General features: G+C 47.2%; 1 protein-coding gene and 1 long non-coding RNA gene across 3 annotated transcripts in view; both read right to left on the bottom strand.

The window, feature by feature from the left end:
- The window catches only part of LOC149319167 (uncharacterized), a 95,560-nt gene extending 88,559 nt beyond the window's left edge, over positions 1-7,001 (bottom strand). For both annotated transcript variants that reach the window (XR_016279847.1, XR_016279848.1), the window contains exon 1: positions 6,875-7,001. This is a non-coding gene — a long non-coding RNA (uncharacterized LOC149319167). The remainder of the gene's footprint in view (positions 1-6,874) is intronic.
- A 16,089-nt stretch (positions 7,002-23,090) lies between these two features.
- Positions 23,091-25,944, bottom strand: LOC149319166 (POU domain, class 4, transcription factor 1-like). The gene is made up of 2 exons (XM_089511185.1): positions 25,556-25,944; positions 23,091-24,215 (listed from the first exon to the last, which is right to left on the bottom strand). The coding sequence occupies exons 1-2, from the start codon at positions 25,778-25,780 to the stop codon at positions 23,172-23,174; spliced, it is 1,269 nt and encodes a 422-aa protein (XP_089367311.1). The 5' UTR covers positions 25,781-25,944; the 3' UTR covers positions 23,091-23,171.
- Positions 25,945-26,212: the final 268 nt, after the last annotated feature.

Genomic DNA, 26,212 nt, shown 5'->3' with positions numbered 1-26,212 from the left:
GCTAACGGCCTGACATATGGTGTGCGAAGCAGCTTGAGACGCTACCTTGGGCATCCCCTACGGCCATTAACATATTAGAGGGCTTCTGTGCAGTCAGACAGTCAGGCTTCATCTTCAGGCCGGCTGCAGAAAAGGCTGCACCCCTGAGCGGTTGGAGGAGGCGGCGGCAGCGGCAGCAGCCGCCTTTCAATAATGCATCAGCCCCCTTCCTTCCCAGTCGAGCTCTTCTTCGTGGGGCTGAGACTCAAAGTGCAACCAGCTCCTCAGCGCAGGCGACAAAAGCGCCACCAAGAGAGGCTCCTCAGATGGCACGTGGGGAGGGGTATACATGGGTGTGTGTCAACATCAGGCCTAGGGGCGACTCTCATATATATATATAGATATAGATATAGATATAGATATAGATATATATAGATATATATATACAGGGAAAGAAATTCCAGCTCAACATTAGGAGGAACCTCCTGACAATGAGGGCTGTTAGACAGTGGAACGCACTCCTTCCTCGGAGAGTGGTGGAGTCTCCTTCCTTGGAGGTCTTTAAATAGAGGCTGGATGGCCATCTCTCAGGGATGCTTTGATTGAGAGTTCCTGCATGGCAGAATGGGGTTGGACTGGATGGCCCTTGCAGTCTCTTCCAACTCTATGATTCTATAATTCTAATTTCAGTGGCTGCCTGCTCTTTTCTGGATTCTTTTTATAATACAAGTACTAACTCTATGATTCTATGATCCTATGCACCTCTGCATCACGTTCTTCATATATACAGTGGAGTCACCAGGGGGGTGCGGACCACGCCAGGTGACACCTTAAAGTGGGGTGACACCACAGCTCCTGAAACGTCTGCATGTGGCAGGAGACAGGTTGTGACATCCACCTGCCTGCCTATTTCCCAGTAAAATGATGAAAACATGGTGCAAGTGAAAAGGACAGGCTCAGTGGGAGGAGAAAGGAAAGGGACAGTGTTGTTGGTTTGTTTTTTTAAAATTAATTAAAATTATTTTAAATTAAAACAAATTAAAAACATTACTTTTTACCAAATTTTCCCTTGAAGCCCATTATTATTATTATTATTATTATTATTATTATTATTATGTGCTTCAAGTGAAAATTTGGTAAAATGTTACGTTTATTATTATTATTATTATTATTATTAACATTTATTTACAGGGCACTGTAAAGTTGGCACAGTGCTTTACGTTGTTAGCAAAGCTCAACCCATATGAGAAAAGGGGGAAGAAAAAAAGAATACAAACCTGCCAATCTAAAAGATGAAACCATGTCTACGCAAATGCATTTAGGCGGTTGCCTAAATAGGATATTGCCGTTTTAAAGGCATCGTTTTAATCATACTGCGTCGCAACTCTTACCATGACTTTCAGTGACGTGGGTGGATTATAATAATATTAATACAATATTAATATATTGAATATAATAATTTTAAAATAAATGATTTATGAGTAACATTAGTACAGAAAACATCGCTAAGGATTCTGTATGGTGTGGGATGGGAGGAGGTCAATGGGTTTGACACCTTGAGTTACTGCACCGGGTGACAGATGCCCTAGTGACCCTATTACATATATACCTCTATGGCAAGTCTTTGAATTTATGGGGGGAATAAAGGAAGAAGGGAACTGTCAGAGAAGGAGGGGAGGAAGATAGAGTTCATCTTCCTCCTCTCCCTCTCGGACAGTTCCCTTCTCCCTTGATTTTCCCAGAAGCACCCAAATTGAAAGGTGTGCCATATACATGAAGAACGTGAAGCATACACACACACACACACACACACACACACACACACACACACTGCAAGGTCCCCTTTTATCTGATGGAGTGTCCAGTGATGCTTCCTGAAACCTTTCCTCTTAAGGAAGGAAGGCACCAACAGAAGCGGCTTTTTAAAACCTCCCTGAAAGTCAAGACACATGTATTGTGTGGTCTTTTTTGGCACTCTCTGTTTCAACACACACCCACAGCTGACAACTACACACACATAGGCACACGCCCCGTACTCATGGTTAAAACTATGCGAATTTTAACTCAGGTCCAAAACACACTGCAGAAGTTAATCCAGATTGAGGCCGCTTTACCTGCCCTGACTCAATGCTGTGATGGGAACTGTAGTATTCTGAGACATTTAGCCTTCTCTGTCGGAGAGCTCTGGTGCCACAGTGAACTACAATTCCCAGGATTCCTTAGCAATGAGCCAGAGCAGTTAAAGCGGTCTCAGACTGGGTTATTTCTGCAGTGTGTTTTGGACCTAACTGGGTTGTTGTTGTTTTTTAATCTGTTGTAATCTGCCTCGAATCCTAAACTTGGAAAAAGGCGGGATAATAGTGATAATAATAATACTAATATTAATAGATAATAATTGTATTATATTTTTGTTGAAGATGAAGTTGTAATAATATTATTGTATTAATGTACTATTATATAATTCTTATATTTAATCAGGAAAACCCCAATAAAATGAAGCTGTTGCACAGACTGTATGGATAGCTTTAAAGCAAGGCACACTTGTTTAAGGCATTTAAAGTTGCTCCTTCTGAGTTCAATTCTGTTCTTTAAAACAAGCAGCCCTGAAGTCCAAACACCCTTGAAGTCAACGGCTTTCGGTCAGATTGTGTCACTACATAGCAACAGCCATAGCAGCTTCATTTATATACCGCGACATCTTCTCTAACTATTGCCTGGAATTACCAGGTGTCCCAATCGGATTATACCGACATGCCTTTATATTGTCTATTGAGGCAGATACGAATCCTAGCCCTAACTCACCTGCTCTCTCCTCTCTGCCTTCCTAGTAGGGCTCCATTCTCATGTGTAGTAAAAGCAACCGACAAATCACAACAAAGCGGTAAATATAAAGCGGATCCTGTACTTTGCACACTGTGCATCTGTGTCGGTCAAAAGTGTATACGCAAAAATGTGTGGACCACACGTTTAAAACACAGAGAAAACGGAGCGGTGGGGATTTCTAGTCCCCGTTGCTGGCCTTGGGGAGCTTTATAGAGTCCGCAAAGTACATCTGAGGCACAGAGAGCCAGGCAGATCATGGAAGAGACCGACGGAAACGTCTCACGTTTAGACCCTGATAAGTAATAAATAAATAATAATAAAACTTGTATTTGTACCCCGCTTTTCTGTAAAAGAAGAATCAAAGTACAGATACACTTGATGGCAATGTCTTTATCGGAGTGGATCTTGGTTAGAGCATTGGTGCTAATACCTCTAAAACTTTCTTAACACCTTAAAACAACCGCCCAGAGAGACATAGTTCTGACTCTCCCCAGCGACCCTTGAGCTTCTCTTATCCCATGCCCAAAAGCCAACGCTTTCCATGCTGGAAGCCTGAACCCAAGAGCCCAATCTTTGCTCTGCTTCCACGAGAAAAAGCCCGAACTTTTTTTCCAGGAAATCCTTCTGTTCGGGCTGCGTCGATCCGGTTTGACACCACTTTAACTGCCATGGCTCAATGCTATGCAATGCTAGGGATTGTAGTTCTGTGAGACATTTTAGCCTTTTCTCTCAGAGAGCTCTGGTGCCTCAGCAAACTAGAAATCCCAGGAATTCCACAGCGTTGAGCCATGGCAGTTGAAGTGGTGTCAAACTGGATTATCTGTCTTGCTTTCAAAGAACCTCATGAGGCGACAGGACAAGTGGACCGCTAAAGACCCCCTCCCACCTTTAGGCAAATGCGGAGGTGGGCTAAGCTCCTTGTCCTTTGCAATGAGGACAAGAGAGACCTCTGTAGCTGCATCCGCACTGCAGAATTAATCCAGATTTATACTGCTTTAAGTGCTATGTCTTAATGCGACAGAATCCTGGGATTTGTAGTTTTGTGAGCCATTCAGACTTCTCTGCCACAACAAACTGAAAATCTCAGAATTCCGCAGGGTGCGGCCATGGCAGTTAAGGCGGGGTCAAACTGCATTAATTCTGCAGTGTGGGCTGCATCTGTGCAAGCCAGCATATGGATCTGTTCCCTGTCGGCAACTGGGTCGAAGCTGATCACAGCCGCAGCAATTCAAACGTTTTTTGCCCTCCCAACATTAGGTTGTTTGGCCTTTTGAGGGAGTGGATCTGGGTGTGAAAAGAATCGTAGCATGTGCTCAGAGGATTCAAAGAGATCCCCGTATTAGTCTGTAAAATCAGTCTGTAGCACCTTTGTTGTTGTTGTGTGCCTTCAAGCCGTATCCGATTTATGGCAGCCCTAAGGGTTTTTCTTGGTAAGATTTGTTCAGAAGAGGGGTTGCCATGGCCATCCTCTGAGGCTGAGAGAGTGTGACTTGGCCAAGGTCACTCAGTGGGTTTCCATGGCTGAGTGGGGATTCATAGTCCATCTGAGAAAGGAATCTCGGGTCTAGGAAAGCTCATCTTCTTCCAGTTTGCTCAAAGGTGCTACAAGATCCCTTTCCATGTGCTCAGAGAGGGATCCTATGAATGCTGAGCTTTATGCTTTACACTTGATCCTTAGAGGGCAGGGTCTTCCCATGCTTACTCCCAGCTGAGCCTTTCCAACTCTACAATGGCTGGCATGTGAGGAGCAGCAAAGAGTTAATGGACGGTCGGCTTTCCACGTGGCTTCCTCGTCGGATTTTCCGGAACTCCCTTCCATAAGAAGAGGCTGCTTGATTTGGGGACTCTTTCGCTTTAAGTGGGAGGGGGACATAGAAGTGAAGCCAAGAAAGTAAACTGCCGGGAGCAACACACACACAGCTTTTCCAAACAGTTGCAAGTACTGTAGTACTCCTCTTGGGGAGCAATGCGCCCTGACATCCTTTTCTGCTCCACCTTCCACTAGACTAAACCCAAATAGATTTCTGTGCCTTGAATCCGTGATTTGGGAAAGGCAGTGAAGAGCAGACCTGTCAAGGGCTCATTTGCACACACCCTCCTCCTCCTCCTCTCCTTTCTTACATCCTCTAAATCCTACTTAAGAAGCACGTAAAGACTTTTTGAAAATCAAAAGGAGAAGGGGTTCCCTGCCCTCTCCCACCACACACACTTTAACCTCACAACTTTGGGACTGTTGTCTGCCTTAAAGGAACAGGAGCGCTGCCAGGAAAGGGGCGGGGGCTGAGTTGGCATCACTGCCATTTTTTTGTTGGCACTCGTGGTTTCCCCCCCCCCTTCAGAAATGAACCATTTGGGGTGGTGAAGGACAACTAATGGCAACCGCCTTCTCTCCCCCCCCCCCGCCCACCTCCCTCCTTGCCGATTTCGCAGGAGCCACAACCAAAAGGTCGAAGCATCTTCATACCTATGAATTCATACTCTCATTTAGCTCTGTTCGCTAAATGAAGCCTCCACACCCAGAAGCAGTCTACCTTTGAACACCAGATACCTAACTAACTGCTGTTGGGAGGAGAAGGAGAGACCAAAAAGTAAGACTCTTTCTGACGAAGTTGTATGAAGTCCTGAGCTGGATCCTATTGATCCCTTAAAACCAACTCGGCTCTGCTCGCTTAGAGGTAAGGGATTCCCACTGAGGTGAAGGGGACTTTCTCCAGGTTAGCTCCTATTTCATCTTTAAATCTTACCAGTGCTTCCCAGACTTTGGCCCTCCTTTTGGGATTCATCTCCCAGAATTCCAGACTGTTGACAGAGCTGGCTGGGGCTTCTGGGAACTGAAGTCTAAAACATGAAGGACCAAAATCTGGGAAGCCCTGGTATCCACCCTCGATCTTTTAATTTACAGTCGGATGCACTGTTCACTCGGATTCATTGGGACCTTTTGAACCAGTGAAAGTTGGAGGTCACTGCCCCCCGATGACGTCACAAACCGAAGCCACGCCCCATCCCCCCTTTTCTTGCGCAGAAATGCACCTCATCTCCCGACCAAAGTAAGCCACTTCTTAGGCTGCACCCGCCAGTTTCACACCGCTTGAGCTCAGCGCTATGGGATCCTGGGATTTATAGTTTTCTGGGGCACCAGAGCTCTCTCACAGAGAGGATTTAAATGTCTCACAGAACTACAGTTTCCCACTGAGTAGCACTGAAGCAGGGCAGCCAAAGTGGTGTCCATCTGGATCATTTCTGCCGAAGCTAAGCGATTAAGGATCGGGGCTGTCCACACACAGGCACAGCTCCGAGATAACTTCCTAAAAAAAAACCTGAACTGATTGCAGCGGACTCCCTGAGAATAATAATAATAATAATAATAATAATAATAATAATAAATGTTTATTTATATGCCGCCTCTCCCGCAGGATGGAGGCGGCTTGCAATAACGGATAGAATACGATATAAATACAACATCTAAGGGAAGCAAGTGCTGGGGAAACCCTGCAAGAGAAACGTGGGCCAACGATCTAGGTTATGGGGTTTTAAAAAGTGGGCTCACTTTAAAAAAGAACAACAATCCATTCGATAGGAAACCTTGCTTTCTTCTCTCCAAACAAATCGGAACAAAAAGACCGTGACCTACAAAGCGAGGCCGCATCTGCCAGTGGTTTTTGCAAAGCCCCCTGATTTGGATGTCCTTTGAGTCGTGCATCCCATTGCAGTCGGAGTTGGGTTTTAATCCCTGTTGTTCCGGATTCAGTCCGCTTCCTAGGAGTCAGGAGGGGACCCCGATGCCCTCCTTTCCTGCCCCCCAAAGCCCTCCGACTCCCCCGCCTTTCCCTCTGCAGCCTCCGCCTGCCTTAATAAAGTCACCGAAGTGGAGGGGAATTAGCATAAATCATTATTAGTTCTTCGGATTTGCTCCTCGCCCCTCCGAAAGCCACCCAGCTGCTCCCCGGAGCCTCAGCCAAAGCCAGGCGCCTCCCAGAGCCCTTTGGGGGGCCTTCAGCTTTCTCTTAGAAGCACCCCCCCCCAAGCCGCCAAATATATATATATTAGCAAACAAAAAGCCTTCCATACCGACCTCCTTTGCCTTTCTCTCTTTCTCTCTCTCTTTCCCTTATAGTCTGCCTTCTTCCTCCGGATCTGTCTTCCTGGGCTCTCGCCGTTGGAAAAAAGCTCAATAGCCGCCTGAAAATATTGCATTTTATATCACCAAAGGGCGATTAATATTGCATTAACTGTATTTAACATCTTTTTTTCCCTCCTCTCTTTCTCTCTCTCTCTCTCTCTCTGTGCCTCTCCCTCTCTCTCACACTCTTAACCACGAGCCATCTGAAACGAGTTAAGTTTCTGTTACTAAAAAAAAGGCAAGAAGAAGAAGAAAGAGGGGAGAGAAGAAGTTGTCGGAAGCGGTGCTACAGCTCTGTATAAACAGGTTACTTGGTCGCCTACTTTGTGTATGATTTCTTTTCCTTTTCCTTTTCCTCTCTCCATAGAGCTCATGTTGAGGGGTCTGGCGCCTTTGAAGCGAGGAGGCTTCCCTGCTTAATGGGGCTCTTTCAAGTCTTCTGACACTGCAGAAGCATCCGAGGTTCTGTCTTCCTGAAAGGTTTATTGTCAACCCTTCGGCGAGGAAGGGAAGGGACCAAGGAGAAGGAGGAAAAGAAGAGGAGGGAGGAGAAGGGAAGGAAGAGGCTGGTGTAAGTGGCTTTGCACCCCTGTCAACACCTGGCTGGGTTCTGATCTGGGGTGGACAAAAGGGGATCGACGTGAAATAGAAGCCAAAACATAGCAAACTGCTTTCATTTTAAAGCCTTGTGTGTATGTGTGGTTGGTTTCCATTTGCCTTTGAATGTCGTGTCCTGTTGGATAAACTCAAGAGGAGGCCTGCAAAAGTCGTCCCAAACCACTCTCCCCCCCCCCCCCCGAGCATGGCTCCTTAAAATGGTCTCAAACACAGCCTCCGCCTCCTCTGAGATGTTCCACCTCAGGTTCTTCCCACCCAGGGTGACCAGGTGTCCTCCTTTTCCCGGGCACGTCCTCCATCTCAACCTTCCCTAGTCCAAGCAGAGTTCCCAAAGGTCCTCTGTTATGAGTATTCCTAACAAGCTAATTCTGTGTTTGTTTTTAACTTTGGTTTGGGAATGTCCTCCGTTTTTCTTGAACGTCCTCCATTTTGTGGTGCCTGATCCTCTTTTGAGATTATATCTGGTCACCCTGCTCCCACCCCACCCTTCTTTGAGGGTCTTCAGGCATCGGTTGGCAACTCACCCACCCACCCCAAAAAAGAAAACCAAGAAGCAAACCAAAGCCTTCCTTTGCCTCTCTTTCTCTCTCCCCTGAGACAGTCCACTTCGGAGCATGTGGAGCTGGTCTCCTCACTCTTTTCTGCCTTTCAAGGGGTTTCTCAGTACCCTCTTCGTTAAAAAGATCACAAGCTTTGGGGGGCAGTATTGCTGCGGATGAACCCCTTCTCCAAATTCCCAGCTGCTCAGGTAGACTGCCCCCCCCCCCCCGCATGATGACTCCAGTGGCCCAGTTTGGGAAGGTGGACGCCACCCTTTAAGAAGTTCGTGGCTGCCTTTCTTTCCTTCAAGATGTTGCCAGCAAGTGCTGCTGAGGCTTTGCGTGTGCGAGAGAGAAAGTGTGAGTAAGAGAGAGGGAGATGTATACTGTTCATTCTCTTGAATTGGGTCTTTTTGGGGCCTCTGCCCCCAGTTCAACTCTAACACCACCACCACACTGGCTGTTCTGCCAATTACTGTAATTATTACCCTCCTAGTCATCCCTACAGAGGCAGCCCCAGAGGAAGGCCAAGCTCTCCATCTGTGACATTTACCTGCCCCCCCTCCCCACCTTCCCATTATTTCTCTTTCTTTCAGAATTGCAACATGTTGGCAACTCTTACTCCCACTGTCTCCAGTGTTGCATCATGATCACTGTCCTCATCTTGCTGTTCTCCAGTTTCCATTGAATCATCTCCCTTCCCTGTTTAATGCCTGAATGGTCTATACTTTTTTAGGCTGCAGAGTGGCTGAGGACCCATATAAAGTTCCTCTCTGTCCGGCCTGCTGCCCTCACTAAGCCTCTTAGCAATAATAATAATGTATATACCTCCATCTGCCATTTCACAAAGATGCTTCATCATCCCACCCATGAAAAGACACGAAACAGTGGTGCCTGCTTTCAACTGTCGGTGTGTTCAATAATTTTGAAGCAGTCGGGCCTGTTGTCCCAATTGACCCCCAAACCAGTTTCACTACTGATTTGTAACTACTTATAGAGCAAAATCAACAAGAAGATCTGGTGGTGCACTTCATCTGCCATAGACTGTGGTGACTCACAATACAGAAAACATCCAGGGGGGCAGCTGTGTTGGCCATTTAACAAATGCAAACAAAAATCAATCAGTGATATCTTTATTGGCCAACCGAAATGATATACTTGTTGCAATCTTTCAAAGCTCCATGGGCCTCTTCATCAGGCAAGATGTTACACACACACACACACACACACACACACACACACACACAAGCCTTGGCATCTGAATTGTGCAGCACTAAAAATCTCAATCCTCTTCAGTTTGATCAAGTTTGATAGCACAAAAATGTTTTTACCTACTGCTGAAAAGAAAGCGGGGATGGAGTTCTAGAGTCTGGAAGCAGCCACCAAGAAGGCCCTCTCCCTTTTTCCTACCAAACAAACCTTAGAGAGAGAAAAGGGCCTCTCTGGATGATCTTAGAGCAGTAATGGGCTCATAAAGGGAGATACATTCTTTCAAATAACCCAGACCCAAGTCATATAGCGCTTTGTATGTCAAAATCAGCACTTTGAATGATGGCGAGGGTGATGAGGATCTTGCGTTTCTTTCCAGAACTAGTCAACATAGACTGAGCAAATTGGGAAACTTGAGCTTAAAAACTCAGACCAGGTACAGGCATGCAGAGGGCCCTGTACTATCCAAAATCCACAATTGCTCTAAGAGCTAGATTTTCCAACAAAAATGATCATTATGATGGAAGCTATCAATAACGTGTTAAACAAATTAAAAGATGCCTTAAATGAGGGAGAGTTCAAAAGCTGTCTAAAATAAACAGTGTGTGTATGTGTCTCCAAAACACCTGCCCTTTCCACTTATGAGGACCCCATGAATTTCACAGGGTTTTCTTAGACAAGGAATACTCAGAGGGAGCTTTGCCAGTTCCCTTCTCTGCAATCTCGCCTACAGCACCTGGTATTGTTGGGAAATGTAGTTCTTCCTTGAGGATCGTTAGAAACTCAGAAAGTAAGCAAGACTGTTTAATCTCACTAGCAAAGCTTACTCAGCAGAAAAATGATAATGATGGGGCAAGCAAGAATAAAACTTTATCTAACTCACTCCTCTCCCAGCCACGTGTCCCCAATAAAAACACACACTCACTTGGTTAAAAGTGAAAAAGAAAATAAGTTTACTTACAAAATCATGTGTATGAAGAGATACACAGGTCTAGCTTCATGTTGCAAGAAAAATGAGGTAGAAAAGGTAGTCTCCATGCATCTTAAGAAAGATGCTCTCTCAGCCTCTTTTCAGCTCCAGTTGGTAAGCAAGTTTAGTAATGGAGTCTCATCTCTGCTGCTTCTTCACCCAAGACAAAGGAAATTAGGTGTCCTCAAGGTAAACAGGAAATGAGGAGGGGAAGTGAGGAGGGGGGTTGTTAGTAAGCAATAAAACTACCATTGACATGCATTACTAGAAAGTCTTAACATGCAAAGTTGCTATATCCCAACAGGTATTCATTGGTGGCCTCCCATCCAAATAAAATGCTTGGCTTCCAAGATCAGATAAGATCTGGGCACTTTAGGGTATTTTCAGTGCAGCGTTTGATTGAAAGCCTTTCATTTGAAACGGTTAGTACTTGAAAGTATGTTCAAATCTTCTTCTTTTTTAAAGAAGTGCTTGGCTAGAAGACATTCTGGCCAATTTAGGCAGCAAGTTCCAGAACTGGGAAGCCTCCACCAGAAAAGGCCCTCTCTTGCACTCCCAACAGATGGGCTTTGGACTCTTCTCTTTACTCCTCTGCTTCTCCAGTGATCTGGGTTTGCCTTGATATGTGTTCCCACTCATTAGTCTTCTTCATACAGGATTGTGCATTACTTGTTTTCTTATCAGTGGATGGACTGGCAGCTGATGACCCCTAGCTGAATGTGTAAAAAAACCTTTACTTGCATCTAGGATGATATGAGCATGGTGATCCTAAGATGAACCTATCATGGGGTTTGGGGGCAAAAATTGTTCAGAGGATGTTTGCTTCCTCTGAGGCTGAGAGAGTGTGACATGTCCAAGGTCACCAAGTGGGTTTTTGTGGCTGAGTGGGGATTCGAACTCTGGTCCCCAGAGTCATAGTCCAGTGCTCAAACCAAGACATCACACTGACTCTCTCTAAGGCATAGTATCACAAAATGCCCCAAGTAGCATTGCATAATACCAATAATGGACCACTCATTAAAAAAATGAGCTTCTGAGGCCTCAATCAGGGATGGAGTTGGAGAACCTGGGATGGAAGGAGTAAGAGAAGAGTCCCCTACTGGCTATTCTGTTTTTACCCCTACCTCACCTTCTGTCATGCCAAAGCCTGCCTTTTTTTAAAGGACTTAAGTGAAGTGGTGGTAGTTGTTGTTGTGGTGATGGTGTGCCTTCAAGTCATGTCCAAAATTTGGCAACCCTAAGGCAAACCTATCATGAAGTTTTCGTGGCAAGATTTGTTCAGAGGAGGTTTGCTATTACCTTCTTCTGAGGCTGAGAGCATGTAATTCGCCCAAGGTCAACCAACAGGTTACCCGTACTCTGGGTTTAACTCATAAACCACAAAAAAGTCTTCTTTTTCTTTTTGTCTGGTGGAGTGTCACAGAAACTATACTACACATGCAGGCTTACAGAACTTAAGCCTTTCTTCCTCCTTTTCATGTTGCATTCCCATTTTTTCTTTTTAAAGAAACTGAAACAAAAAATTATCTCCAATGTCTGCATTTTGACCCCCAATTTGTGAAGGCTGGCTGGGGTTAATAAATGAAGAGCACAAAGCCTTACTCAGACACTTTCCTAACAAAGATTGCATTACAATACGCAGCTCCAGTGTTGGGAAACAAACTGCAGGCCTCCTGAGCCTGAAAAGACAGATTTTGAATGGTTTTCTCGTTCTGGAGGTCAACGCATGGTATGTTCAGGGTCGCCCTCTAAGCTTGCAATGGGAGCCAGGGACGAGAGACAGAGAGAAGATCGGTTTAAAAAAGGTTTTCCCTCCTACTAAGAGAGGTCCAAAATATCATAGACTTTACTACCTCGGATCATGTGCAGAGAGTTTTTCCTCCTTTCACCCCCAAATAATACCCACTCTTTGTGAGTTATAACACTATAACATTATATTATACCACTAGCAAACCCCCCAGCTTTATGGGGGCTCTCCCGACCAGTTAATCACGCCTTCTGTTTGATCCCCATAATACATCCCAAGACTCATTCATAGGGTTATCTGGCATATAGGTAGGCAACATACTCCCTTCTGACTTTGTCCTCCAACAATCTTTGTTAAAGCTGAAGGTATTACTCCACACCCACAAAGTTTTGCATTCCTGTGGACACTCTCACACAGAGACTGGTTACACAGGTCTGTCCCTGGACTTTCCACTCCATCAAATGCATCTGAGAAGTAGGCCCAAGTCTAGGAAAGCTCATGCTATCACAGTTTCTTTCAGTTAGTCCCAAAGGTGCTACAAAATCCTTTTGCACACTGGTATTCCAGACTAACATCTACTTCCTGAGATGCTATGTGAGGAAGTAGAGTGAAGTCTAGGAAAGTTCATGCTGCCAACTTCTTTCTTTCACTTAGCCTCAACGGCGCTCTACATACTGATTCTACAGACTAGCACGGCTATACCTTTGAATTCTACCTCTTATGGCTATGTCTTTTACCTTTTCCTGACTTGTTTTGTTTAAGTAAATGGGCCTGTCCTCCTTTGAGCAAACAACCCCTTCATGGATTGAAATCTGCGATGGCAGGAGAGTGCAGAAGATCTTCCTAGAACCCTAACCTCTCCCAAAGAGGTAAAATTCAAAGATATAGCCTTGTTAGTCTGTAGAATCAGTACGTAGAGGGATCTTGTAGTACCTTTGAGACTAAGTGAAAGAAAGAAGTTGGTAACATGAACTTTCCTAGACTTCACTCTACTTCCTCACATAGCATCTGAGGAAGTAGATTGAGGTCTACGAAAGCTCATGCTGCCAACTTCTTTCTTTCACTTAGTCTCAAAGGTGCCAAAAGATCTCTCTACTTACTGTCCCAAAGAGATGTCCATTTGAGGATTGGTGCCCCTGGCTACCCACTTTTCAGGCATCCCCGCTATGCACCGATACTGACACGGCTCTATTTTGGGAACCCCACTGGGTGACCTTGGGCAAGTGACACTCTCTCAGCCTCAGGGGAAGGCCATGGCAGACCTCTTACCAAGAGCAAATCTTGCCAAGAAAACTCCACGATCGGTTGGCCTTAGGGTCGGCATAAGTCGGAAACAACTTGAAGGCACACAACAAGAAGATCTCCTTTCCTCCAGCCCCACTTGGCCTCCTACCCTCTCTGGCAGTTTCCTCCCGTCCCTTTAAAGGTCCATACATGTATTGACACACAATGGACGGCATGAGGCTGTTAAAGCCCAGGGTGCTAGGAAATATACGGATTATCTCTCTTCCCTTTCCCCGACAAAAATCTTCTTCAATAGACAACCTCCCCTTCCTGTTTTAGCCATCTATGGACACCTGGTGAGTGATTCTGCACTTCCCAGAATCCCATAGCCTTGAGCCATGGCAGTTAAAGTGGGGTCAAACAAGGTTATTTCTGCAGTGCGGATGCAGCCTATGGACGCAAAGACTGTTGCATCTAATGGAAGCTGTGGAAGGGGAAGAGCTCCCATCGATGTCTTCAGCACCCTGGACAGCTCTTCCCAACCTAATCTCCGCATAGGATACTCCTTCATCCTAGTCGCCAGATGCCAGAAGGGAAATCTGCCTCCTTACAGGGTGGGGAAGACCTACAGAAACCCCTGTGTGCATAGAAATAGACTTACTTTGCCAACATTTATAGTGGAAGGGAAGTCTTGTTGAGTTTATAGGAGAGAGAGAGAGAGGAAAAGCTCAAACTTTCTCCCAGCGGACTTCTTCTCTCTTCTCTCTCTCCAGGAATGGGTGCTGATCCTTGCAGTAACCCAACCCAGTTAAATTAATCATTCTCACGCCTGAGTGTCAAAAGCCACTGGGTGGTCTTGAGCAAGTCACACTCTCTCAGCCTCAGAGAAAGGCAATGGCAAACGCCCTCGGAAGAAACTGGCCAAGAAAACCCTATGGTAGGGTCGCCTTAGTGTCGCCATAAGTAAAAAATGATTTGGAAGCATACAGCAACAACAGCAACAAGCTCTGCTCTGGGCACTTTACAACTTGCTTCGTAGTTCATTCTACCTCTTGCTTGCAAAAGATGCAACAAGGAGAACCTCTACATACATACAAACACTTCAGCAAGGCGTTGGCACCTGGCAGAGACTGTCCACAATCATTCATTACACAATTCATTTCACACAATTATAGTGCTGTGATTCCACTTTAAGTGCCACGACTACCTCCTGTGGAATCGGGGATTTGAGGTTTAAGGAGGCACTAGAGGTCTCTGGCTCATAAATCTAAATCTCTGTCCCTTGGCTGCCTGGGCCAGGATGCCACAGGTTAGAACCATGGCAGCTCAAGTGGAATAATCGCGCTGCAATTGTGTAGTGTGAAAGGACCCTGAATGGCAACAGCCTTCTCCACTCAGGACACAGTGATAGGTGTGTAGTTAGGTGTGAGAAGGAAGGAGGATCAGTTAAGGCTGCATAGCCTGGCGTCGAGGTTTGCTTGTTGGACTATAAACAAACGAAAACAGCTTCATTTATATACCACTTCATACTGAACTAACAGTGTCTAAGCGGTTTACAACTGTAAGCTATGACTCTGGAGACCAGGGCTGGATTCCTAGCTCAGCCATGAAACCCACTGGGCGACCTTGGATGAGTCACACTCTCTCAGCCTCAGAGAAAGGCAAGGGCAAGCCTCCTTTGAACAAATCTTAGCAAGGAAACCTATAGGCCTTAGGGTAGCTGTAAGTCAGAAACGACTTGAAGGCACACAACAACAACAACACATGACACCTTTGCTAGAAAACCCCCACTGGATATAGAACAGCTTGCTTCTAAGTAAATATGTATGTGTATGTACTTTCAAGCCACCTGTTGACTTCTGGGGGACCCCCCTGAATTTCACAGGGTTTCCTTAGGCAAGGGATACTCAGAGGTGGTTTTGCCAGTTTCTTCCTCTGAAATATAACCTGCAGCCCCTGGTATTCATTGGTGGTCTCCCATCCAAGTACTAACCAGGACCGACCTTGCTCAGTTTCCAAGATCAGACGGGATCTGGTGCCTTTAGGGCATCTAGGCCCTAGATCAATATATATATATATATATATATAGAGAGAGAGAGAGAGAGAGAGAGTTTTTGTTTTTCTTGCAAGGTAAGAAACTTGCCATTTCACTCGATGTGGTTTGATTTAATGAGAACTGAAGGAGCCCAGTTCCACTCTCCTACCCACTCCCCTTTGGGCCAGAGAAAACTATGAACTTGGAACCAGATTTAGGCCTAAATCCAATTCTTAGTCTCAAAACAGAGCACTATCATTGAATTTACGGTTGAAGGGGAGCCAAGATTGCTATCAGTCCCATCGATTCAATAGGTCTACTCTAGCTGGCAGTTGCCATTGCATATACACTTGTACACTCAAATGTGAAACGAATTAGATGCCAGTAAACTGCCTTGGTTTCATAAGATCTACTCTAAGTCGGAAATAAAAACCTGGATCCAGGCCATTCTCCTCGCCCTCTTGTCCTCCAAAGGTCACTTTCCCCGCGTTCAGTCCAAACAGGAGGAACTTTACAAAACAGAAAGAGAGGAGGAGGAGGAGGAGGAGGAGGCAAAAGGGTCTTGTTGCAGCAAGCCTCCCATCAAGCCGCCTCGACAACAATTACTAAAGTTTTTAATTAGCCTCTTGTTATAATTCATTTTATTAATTTTCCAAATCTCAGCCCATGAATTATGCAGAGGGCGGCGGTGTAATTGTGTTTGCAGCCGGTTCTTGAGGGAGGAAGAGGAGGAGGAGGAGGGCCACGTGAAAAGCCTGGGCTTCCCCTCCCCCGCAACTCCTGGCTCCAAGCCCAACCTGGGCCCGAGTTCGAATCCAGGCGGCGGAAGGTGTGGGGAAATCACTAATATTTCGACCCATCTTTTCAAATCGTAGATTAATGAAGGCTCATCGGTGGCTTGTCTTTCGCAGGTGGGAGAAATAGTGTCTGGGAGAAGATTTGCTGCCAAGTTGGGGGTGTTACCAGTTAGGATCTCCCACCTTTTCTCAAAGAATCAGCAGGTGAAAAAGAAGAATTGGAGGAAAAGGTGGGAAAACGAGAGGGAGGAGCTGGTCATCTCTGGTGATCTGAGACTTTGGACCTGGAATCTCCAAGGGACAGCCAGGAAAAGCCGACTTCTTGTGATCAGTGAAAGGAATTGCTTTTGGAGGGATGGAAAAACTGATAAGGAATGCAAGAAATGGGAAAAGAGGAGACACTTTCGTAATCCTTGGGAGGAGGCAATCTTTGGACTTGTAGAGCTAGGACCGGATTAGTAGTAGTCTCCATGCCACCAGGCGAAGGTGGAGTAAGAGAGGCAGAGATGGGGGGGAGAGAGGGAAAGGGAGGGGAGGGAAATCAATACCAGCCCCGCAGTTGGGTCTGCCTATTATTCATTTATGACGGTCTAATCTAAGTTGAAAGCAATTTCGGAACAAGTGTTAAACAGGCATTCCGCAAGTCGGAGAGGGACGGGGGAGAAAGGACAGGCTTGCAAGGGCAAGGGCTGCCTGGGGATGATGGAGGTGGGAGTTCCCAGGGAAGAAGAGGCCAGAAGAGGGTTGGCCTTCCCCTTGCCTGGCGGCTCCTCGGAGGGGCTGTCCGCATTGCAGAGATAATCCACTTTGACACCCCTTTGGTCCAAAACACACCGCAAAAACCATCCAGTTTGACACCGCTTTAACTGCAGTTAAAGCGGTGTCAAACTGGGAACTGGGAATCTGGGAACTGTAGTTTATTGTGGCACCAGAGCTCTATGACAAAGAAGGCTCAGGGTCTCGGAAAACTACAATTTCCCCAGCATGGGGCCAGGGCAGTTCAAGCAGTCTCGAACTGGATGATTTCTGCACTGTGATTTGGACCTCTAGCTGCTACGGTTCAGTGCTATGGAATTCTGGGATTTGTAGTTATCTGAGATCTTTATCCTTCTCTGTCAGAGGACTACAGTGCCAGAATATATTGCAAATTCCAGAATCCCATAGTATTGAGGAATGTCAGTTAAAGTGGTGTCAAAGTGAATTATTTTTGCAGTGCGGATGCAGCCTGAGAGCGCTTCCTCCAAATCCGGGAAAGTCGGGTCTAGAAAGTAGTCAGCATCCCTCCCAATGGCCCTGTCCTTCCTCCCCTCCGACTCTTTCTTCGGCTGGAAACACATTTGCGGGGGAGGGAATCTCATGCAGTTCATTGAGTCTGACTTCGGAGTCGGTCTGCTTAGGCCTGAGGGCTCGGGGTGAAGTCTGGGCTTTGACACAGATCGCTCCCATCCAGGCAGCAGAGAGCTTTATCTTATTGACTCTACATTGCCCGACGGAGGGTTACTTCGGATTCATTCCCATTCAGACCAAGGCTGCATCCGCGGTACAGAAGTTTCATCAGCTTTGACGCCACTTTAACTGCCATGCCTCAATGCTGGGAACAATTGAGCCATGGCGGTGAACGTGGTATCAAACCGGATTATTTCTGCAGTGCGGATGTAGCACAAGAGCATCAGAATCCCAGGTAGCGGGAAATTGATTATTAATTATTATTAAATATTATTAAATATTAAAAAGGCAACCCGCTCGGTGTGCAGGTTGAAGACCGGAGCCTAAAGCTAGGCTTTGGAGGAAATCCCAAGCGTGGGTTTTAATGCAAGCAACATACAAATCCCAGATCGGCCACTAGGAAACCCACTGGGAAGACCTTGGGCAAGTCACACTCTCTCAGCCTCAGAAGATGGCTATAGCAAACCCCCTCTGACCAAATCTTGCCAAGAAAACCCCATGGTAGGTTTGCTTTAGGGTCGCCATAAATCAGAAACAACTTGAAGGCACCCAAGAACAGCGATAACACTTATTAAACGAAGTTTCTTTAGAAGGGAGGCGAGGCGGTGTTGGTTCAAAGAACCGGGGGCTCGATCCGTCCCAGGTCTAGCACTTTGAAACCCCGTTGATTTGAACGGAAGACTCTTGAGCTGGTGCTTTAAGGATCCGGTTGGGCTTCTAAGACTGCGATCCTGTGCATGTTTACCTGAAGGTGGGACCCACAGAGCCAAAGGGGTCTTACTCCTGAGAAAGCGAGGACTGCCGCGGAAAGTACTTTATTTTGCCTAACTTATTCCTTTGGGGAACTCTCTCATTTCTCCTACAGTTAAACTTCCACCCTCCGATTCTGTTGTGTGGGGGCTTTTGTTTTTGTTTCTCAAACCCCACACATAAAATGATCATTTCTTAACCCTTCCTCACCAACAGCCGATCCTGAAAGCTCATAAAGTTTGGCTATTTATACATATATTATTATTATTATTATTATTATTATTATTACTTGTTCGGGGCGCCGTAGGCTCAAATGCAACCAAAAGCAGGAGTCGGTCTTGAATGGCTCTTTTTAGAGAAATCCGTACATAATTCGTTGGGGATGACCTACCACACATTTCCATAGATAATTCTGGAGAGAGAAAAAATAACTTGGTATTAATTTGTTTGGTCATTCCTGATTTTCCAGGAGGAAAAAAAATGATATCCGATAGAACCTAGGTATAAAACAGTCTTCTTTTTTTGTTACAAATGCAATTATTTAAAAAGTCAGAGGACATTTCGACCTCATAACACAAGAAATAGATCTGTTTTCGGTGGAAGAATTGTACTTTAAGGGGGGAAATACCTTTTATGCCTCTCTACTCAGATGTAAGCCCCATTATGCTCAATGGGACTGACTCCAGACAACTGTGGATAGGATTGCAGGCTTCGCACAAGCTTAGCACAAACTAAGCCGCTTTGGTTGCTCCTGTAGCAGAAAAGCGGGATATAAATACAGGTTTTATTGTTTTTTTGTGGGGTTTTCGGGCTGTGATTTCTCTGAAGATGCCACAGATGCTGGCGAAACGTCAGGAAGAAACTCTTCTAGAACATGGCCACATATAGCCTGAAAAACCCACAAAAAGACTATTGATGCCGCCATGAAAGCCTTCAAAAGTTTTATCTTTTATGAAACGGATTAAAAGAGATAAAAAAAATCCCAGTTCCCTGTTTGAAAGTCATTTTCCCCCTGAAATGTCAGCTTCGCCCAAATTTGCGTTCTTCGCAAAGTACCCGCTCCAGCTAAACTTAAGTCTGGACATAAACATACTTACTCCGAAGTAAAGTTCATTGACTTAGTAGATCCTTTTCAGCATCCGGCTATAAACATATATTCATCTCTCCCCCCCCCCCGCCCCCGGAAGTGACTCTCTAAGGACTGAAGCACGACTTCGGAGTAGTAAGTTTGGGCTACAACTACTACCTTCCAGACCAACTTTAACTGGATTGGGGCCATTTTTCCTCCTCCTCCTCCTCCCCTCCTCGGAAGAAGCCAAGTCCTGGCGACCAAGTCCACATAACAACATCAGGAGAGCTCCGTTTGTGATTTTCATATTTATTAACCAAAAATAAAAATAACTCGTCATTTATGTTACATCAGGTGCAATATATATATATATAAGCCAAGAGCTACTCTAACCTTGGTTCGCTTACAGATACTTTTTCTTTTTGCAGAGACGCGCAATCCTATCAGCAAACTTTTTGCAAACGAGAAACGAAAACGAAACGAAAACGAAACATCCCCCCCCCAAAAGAAAAACAAACCGAGGAAGGCTTTTATTTTATTGTTCTTTTCTCCTCTTTTCTTTTCTTTTTTTGGCCTTTTCAAAACTTGGTCTTGGGATTTTCTGCATTGACACTGAAGAAAGGTCAAGAAACACACGCAGCTAATATATAGTTCATTTTATTCAGAGCATCCACTTTCACATAAGATCTATGTTTATAGTAAGGATTTCTGAATTTCGCAGAAAAATACAACTCTCGATTTGTTTAAAAAAATCTCTTTTTTTGGTAGATTCTTTTTATCGGTTATTTATTTTATTTCCCCCTAATGCCTTAATTTTATTTTACTTTTAGCAGCCGTGTTTCACCGGGGGAGGAGGAGGGGTTAAGAAAAGAAAGCCCCTCGTAACAAAATAATAATAATAATAATACTTTTCTGTTTTCTTTTCCAGGTTTATATTTATTTGTCGGGACACGTCTCCCTGTCGTATCGTTTGGCATACAGAAATACTGCTGATGGGAATTTAATTAATTTATTACTTAATAATAATAATAATAATAATAAAGAAAAGAAAGACAGCAAGAAGACCCAACCAAGGAGAAAAAGCTCAGCACACAAACATGGACAGGTAGATAACGCGGTGACACGTGGCTGTTCAACTCGTTGTCATGTTTATCCCTTTTCTGTGCATTAAAGAAAATATTTACAAACACCTTCCTCTTTATTTATTTTTAATTGGGTTTTTTTCTCTCTTTTTTGTCATTGTCGGGTTGCGTTAAAAAATCTAAATACAAGCAAAGTGAACGAGAACTTCGTGTGTGCGTTTATGTGTGTGTGTTCGTGTCTCTGTGAGTGTGTGTGTGGGGGAGAAGAAAATAAAAACAGGCAGATTGTGTACAATCACATTCATCATTCACCAAGAAAAGAGAGAGAGAGAGAAAGAGAGAGAGAGAGAATGGAAGAAAACATTGCCAGACACTAGTCTAAAAATTGTCTCCTTTTTGTCCTCATTTTTTCAGTGCTCAAATGCATAGAACGTTTGCTCTGCAAACAATGATACACACTCGAAGGGGGATATATATATATATATATATATATATATATCGTTCAACACGCATTATAAATTATTAAACCATAAATAAAGGAATAAATAAATAAATACATAAACCCTCCCGGGACCTGATCATTGAATCTTTCCAGGCTCTTTTTCTTTTTCCAGGGCATGCATGCATAATCCCCGGCCCTCCCCTCCTTCCCTTCCCTCCGCCCCCGACCCTTCTCTATTTTTTGAAAGGTAACTTTCTCTTTCCAGAAATGATTTTTTGGAAGGTTAAAAAGCATTTCCTGCAGACGATCTAGGAAAACAAAACAAAACAGCCCTCTCTTTTTCTCTCTCTCAGCCGCTTTCTCCTTCCCTCCCTCCCCCGCCGTCGCTTCACTGTACTGTACAGAAATTACAGCCTTCCCCTTCGTGGATTATCATCATCATCATCATCATCATCATCATCATCATCAGTTTCCGAAAGCAAAGTAGTCCTGCATTCATGCCTTCTCCTGATCCTTTAGAAATACCACCCCCCCCCCCGCGCCTTTCTTTAAAAAAAAGTCTTGGGTCAGTGCAAAAAGCCTTGGTCCTCAACGTTTTCTCTTCTCTAACACTTATTATTATTATTATTATTATTATTATTATTTAAAACAGAAACAACACTTCCCCGGTCATTTCCCCCACCTCTTAAAATAAAGAGAAATTTGGGTCAGTCTTGGAAGAGGAGATGGGCCTGTTTCCTCCCTTACTAGTTGTGTGTTACCTAGGAGTAAATCGCAATGAGTCCTTTGGGTTTACGCCTAGGTAAAAGCGTGGATGGGGATTGCAGCCTCCGCCGGTAGAAACCAGACCACACGAAGCCACAAAAGACGAACTCAAAAGACATTACAACGCGTTCTCTAACTTCAAGTAAGAACGGTGGCTCAGGGCCCCTGAAACTAGGCTTCCCTGAACTACCCGCCCGGAGCCTCGGTTTTTGTTTTACCACGGGTTTGCAAGGAAACAGAGAAAGCAGAGCAAGGAAGGATTAAACTATTACATTATTTTGTGAGAAAGATTTTTGTTTCCAACAGCGATTTAGAAACAGACAAGGGCCTAAATCCAATGCTTAGTCAGAATAGACCCATGAAATCAATTGGATGTCCATAAGTTTTGGTTAAGCATAGACTTGGAAGAGACCTCAAGGGCCATGTAGGAATACCAAAATGCTCATTTGGTACGATTAAAATTGGGATTTAGCAATTGGACTGAAACCAATTTCCATACATACATACATCTATGTATGTATTTAAGGGTAACTGTGAGTAAGTTTCTCTGTTTGCAACAAAATCCGCCTAGTTCAAGAAAACCCCCAAAGCACACTTGGTCTCGCTCCCTTTTTCAAAGCTGCAAACGCCAAACCACCACCAAAAGAAAAGGAAAGGAAAAAGGAAAGGAAGACTGACAAAAAGAGAAAGCAAATTCACGGAACCAGTAAAGCTCGGAAAAGCCATCGACAAGAAATTTGGGGAGACGGGCGAGAGAGGGAGGCAACGCTCAGGAATAAATAAAAATACTCCTAATACAAATAAATAAATGAATAAATAAATAAATAAATAATAAAGACACCCATCCAACCAACCCAGAGAGCAAAGGAAGACAAAAAACCAAACCGATCAGCCCCCTTCCCGGCCGGCTTGACTTTCGGAGACCTTTCTTTTTCACTTGGGGACAAATGTCGGCCTTTTTAAAGAAGGAATCTCGGGCTCTTTTTTTTTTTACCGAAGTCAAAGGAAGGACATACTTTCCGCCACCCCACTCCCCTCCCCTTTGCCTTGCTTGGAAAATAATAATAATAATAATAATAATAATAATAATAAATATCACACACACTAATTTTTTTAACAAAAACGACTTGGGTGGGTGTCGTTTTCGTTTCGGAGGAGGAGGTCGCTTTCTCCCTCCCCGGTGTTGGGTCGGCTTCCCCCTCCGCGGGTCCTGGGTTGCTTTCTCTCTTCCTTTCCTCCTCGGAGGAGTCTCTACTAGTCCGAGCCAGAAAAGTCCGGGGCGTCCTCCAAACCCCCCTTTCCCCGCCCTTCCTAAAAAACAGAGGAGGGAACGGGGCAGGAGAAGGGAGGGGAGCCTTGGCCAGTTCCTTGGGGGAAGGAGGATATATTAATTTTTTTTTTGTCTATTTTCTTTTCCTTTTTAAAGTTAGCTTTTCAGCCTGTGCGCGTGGGTGGGAGGTTGTGGGGGGTGTGTGTGTGTTTGTGGGGTTTTTTGTTGTTGTATTGTTTTTCTCCTGCCTTTTTGTGTCTCTCTCTCTGTACTGTTTTGTGTTGTTTCAGTAAGTGGCGGAGAATTTCATCCGTTTCTGCTTCTGTCTCTGGTTGCAAAACCAAACCCGCACCACGTTCTTTTTGAGGTCCAGTTTCTCGGCGATGGCGGCGATCTTCTCGGAGGAGGGCCGGGGCTGGACGGCGAAGTAGGCCTCGAGGGAGCGCTTCTCCGGGGCGGCGATGGAAGTCCGCTTGCGCTTCTTCTCGCCGCCGTTGAAGAGCTCGGGCTTGTTCATCTTCTCGCGCTGGGCGCCCTCGGCCTCCTCCAGCCAGGCCTGCAGGATGGGCTTCAGGGCGATCATGTTGTTGTGCGACAGGGTCAGCGACTCGAAGCGGCAGATGGTGCTCTGGCTCAAGGAGCCCACGCCGGGGATCTTCAGGTTGGCCAGCGCCGAGCCCACGTCCGCCTGGGTCACCCCCAGCTTGATCCGCCGCTGCTTGAAGCGCTCGGCGAAGGCCTCCAGCTCCCGCGGGTCCGTGTCCGAGTCGCAGATGGAGGCCAGCCCCGCCGCCGCCACCGCCCCCACCGCCGCCGCCGCCGCCGCCGCCGCCGCCTGCCCTCCGTGGTGGGCGCCCACTAGCCCCGGGTGCGGAGGGGGCAGCCCCGAGGGCATGTTCATGGCCGCCGCAGGGTGCGCCAGGTGGCCCAGGCCGTGCATGTGCGGGTGCGACGGCGAGGAGATCAGGCCCCCGCCGCCGCCGCCACCCCCGCCGCCTCCGCCGCCCCCTCCGCCTCCTCCGCCTCCGCCGCCGCCGCCGCCTCCGTCGTGGCCCCCGCCGGCCATGAGAGCCAGCGACGGGGAGGTGATGTGGTCCAGCAGGTCCCCCGGTTCCAGGGCCTGGTGGTGGTGGTGATGGTGGTGGTGATGGTGGTGGCCCAAGGGCACGGTGGAAGTGGAGCTGCAGGGCACGCTGTTCATGGTGTGGTAGGTGGCGTCCGGCTTGAACGGGTGGCTCTTGCCCTGAGAGACCGCGATGTCCACCGCCGCCAGCGCCTCCGCCCGCGCCAGCAGCGTCTCGTCCAGGCTGGCGAAGATGTTGCCCTGCATCTGGGCCCCGGGCGGAAGAGAGTCGGATGGAAGGAGGGAAGGAGGAGGATGGAAGAAGGGAAGGGAAGGGAGGAAGGATGGGACGGAGGGAGACATGGAGAAAGGCGAAGGGAAAGGAAAGAAAAGGAAAGGAAAGGAAAGGAGGAAGGGGAAAGAGAAGGAAGGAAGGAGGGAAGGAAGGAAGGAAGGAAGGAAGAAGAAGGGAGGAAGGGAAGGGACGAGGAAAGGGGAGGAAGGAAGGATGAAAGAAGAGAAGGAAAGGGAAGGGAAGGGAAGGAAAGAAGGCAGGAGGGAGAGAGGGAGGGAGGGAGGGGAGGGAAGAGAAGGAAGGAGGGGAGAGAAAAAAGGAAGGAAAGTACCAATCGATTGAAAAAAAGGAAAGGAAATGGAGGAAGGATGGGACGGAGAGAGAAATGGGGAAAGGAGAAGGGAAGGAAGGGAGGGAGGGAGGAAGGGGAGAGAGAAGGAAGGCAGGAAGGGAAGGAAAGGAACGGATGGGAAGGAGGGAAATGGGAAGAAGGCCGTTAGAGAATGGAGCGCGGACCCGAGAGGCCCGGGGCCAAGGAGGCAGGGAAAGAGCGCGGGGAAAGAAGGGAGGCATGGAAGGGGAAAGTTAAACGGGAAGGAAAATCGGAGACGGAGGAGGGCGAGGGAGGAGAGGGAGAGAGCAGAGGAGAGGAGGAGGATGAAGGGGAGGAATAAGAGGGCAAAGGAGAGAAGGAAGAGGACAGTCAGGGGAAGGACCGTGGTAGAAGGGAAGGGAAGGGAAGGCGGCGAAAGGGAGAAGAGTGGCGGGGAAGGAGGAAGGGGAGTCGGGAGGCAGCGAGGGCAGGAGAAGAGAGGCGGGATGGCGGTGATGGAGGAGAGGGCACAAAGTTGGGGAAAGCGACGGTTCGGAGGGCGGAATGGGGGAAGAGAAGAAAGCCCAGTGTTAGTCTGAAGGAATGCGAAATGGTGGTTTGTTTTGTTTCCAATTGCTAGTCGGGAAAGCGGGGGAGGGGGGAGTAAGGGATCCCAGGCATCAAGCGGAGAAAGAGCCAGGAAGGTCGGGCGGGAGAGAGATCCGGGAGGAGAGAGGGAGAAGGGGCCCCAAGAAAAAGAGGAAGAGGAGGAGGAGGAGGAGGAGGAGGAGGAGGAAAGGAGCGCGGTGCTTGGCGCGGTCTCCCCCTCTCTTCCCCCCATAGTCATCCCCCTTCTTTCTTTCTCCGGGGTCCTCCAAGCTCTCTGTGCTCCGTGTTGGAGAGGAACCCCGCATCCTGAAGCAGAGAGAGGGAAAAGGGGGCCCGGCCCCGGGGCTGGGGCTGGGGCTGGAGCTGGGGCCGGGGCTGTGGGTGGCTCACCTGGGGGGTGGGGAGGCAGGCTCTGCGGATGGCCTCGGAGCTGGAGTGGAGCGAGGGGTACTTGTGCTCCGGGAGGCTCGGGTGCATGGCGAAGTGGGGCTGCTTGCTGTTCATGGACATCATCGTGGCGGCCGGGCGAGGAGCAGGAGCCCAGGAGCAGCGGGAGCAGGAGGGGAACTGGTCCGGCCCCGGCGGGGAGAGGCACACCAGGGCCCCGCAGCACATCCGAAGGGGGCCCCGGCCCACGCCGATGCCTCCGATGCCGCCTCCGATGCTGATGCCTCCGATGCCGGCTCCTTGCTCTCTGTGGCTGCTGTGGGCGTCTGTCTATGGCAGGGCTGGCCGGGGATGCGCTCGCCTTACACCTGAGCCCCGCATCCCGTGGGCGCTCCGCCGGCTCTCCCTCTCGCGAGAACTCGCCCAGGCGCTTTTGAGGGACGGGCCTCCTTCCCCTCCCCTCCCCTCCCCTCCCTCCCTCCCTCCCTCCTCCCCCGTCGAAGAAGGCAAAGGCACACGCAGAGGGAGGGAGGGAGGGAGAGAGAGAGAGAGAGAGAGAGAGCAGCGCTGCGTGGCGACAAAGGCCCAGGCGACTGCGCTGAGCCCCCTCCTCTCCCTCTGGCCCTCCAGGCTCCTTCCAGGGCCCAAGGGGAGGGACCC

Source organism: Sceloporus occidentalis, unplaced genomic scaffold (genome assembly GCF_023333645.1).
Source record: "Sceloporus occidentalis isolate IW3139 unplaced genomic scaffold, rSceOcc1.0.p SCAF_2, whole genome shotgun sequence".
Taxonomy (NCBI): domain Eukaryota; kingdom Metazoa; phylum Chordata; class Lepidosauria; order Squamata; family Phrynosomatidae; genus Sceloporus; species Sceloporus occidentalis.
This window is presented reverse-complemented; position numbering and strand designations above follow the sequence as displayed.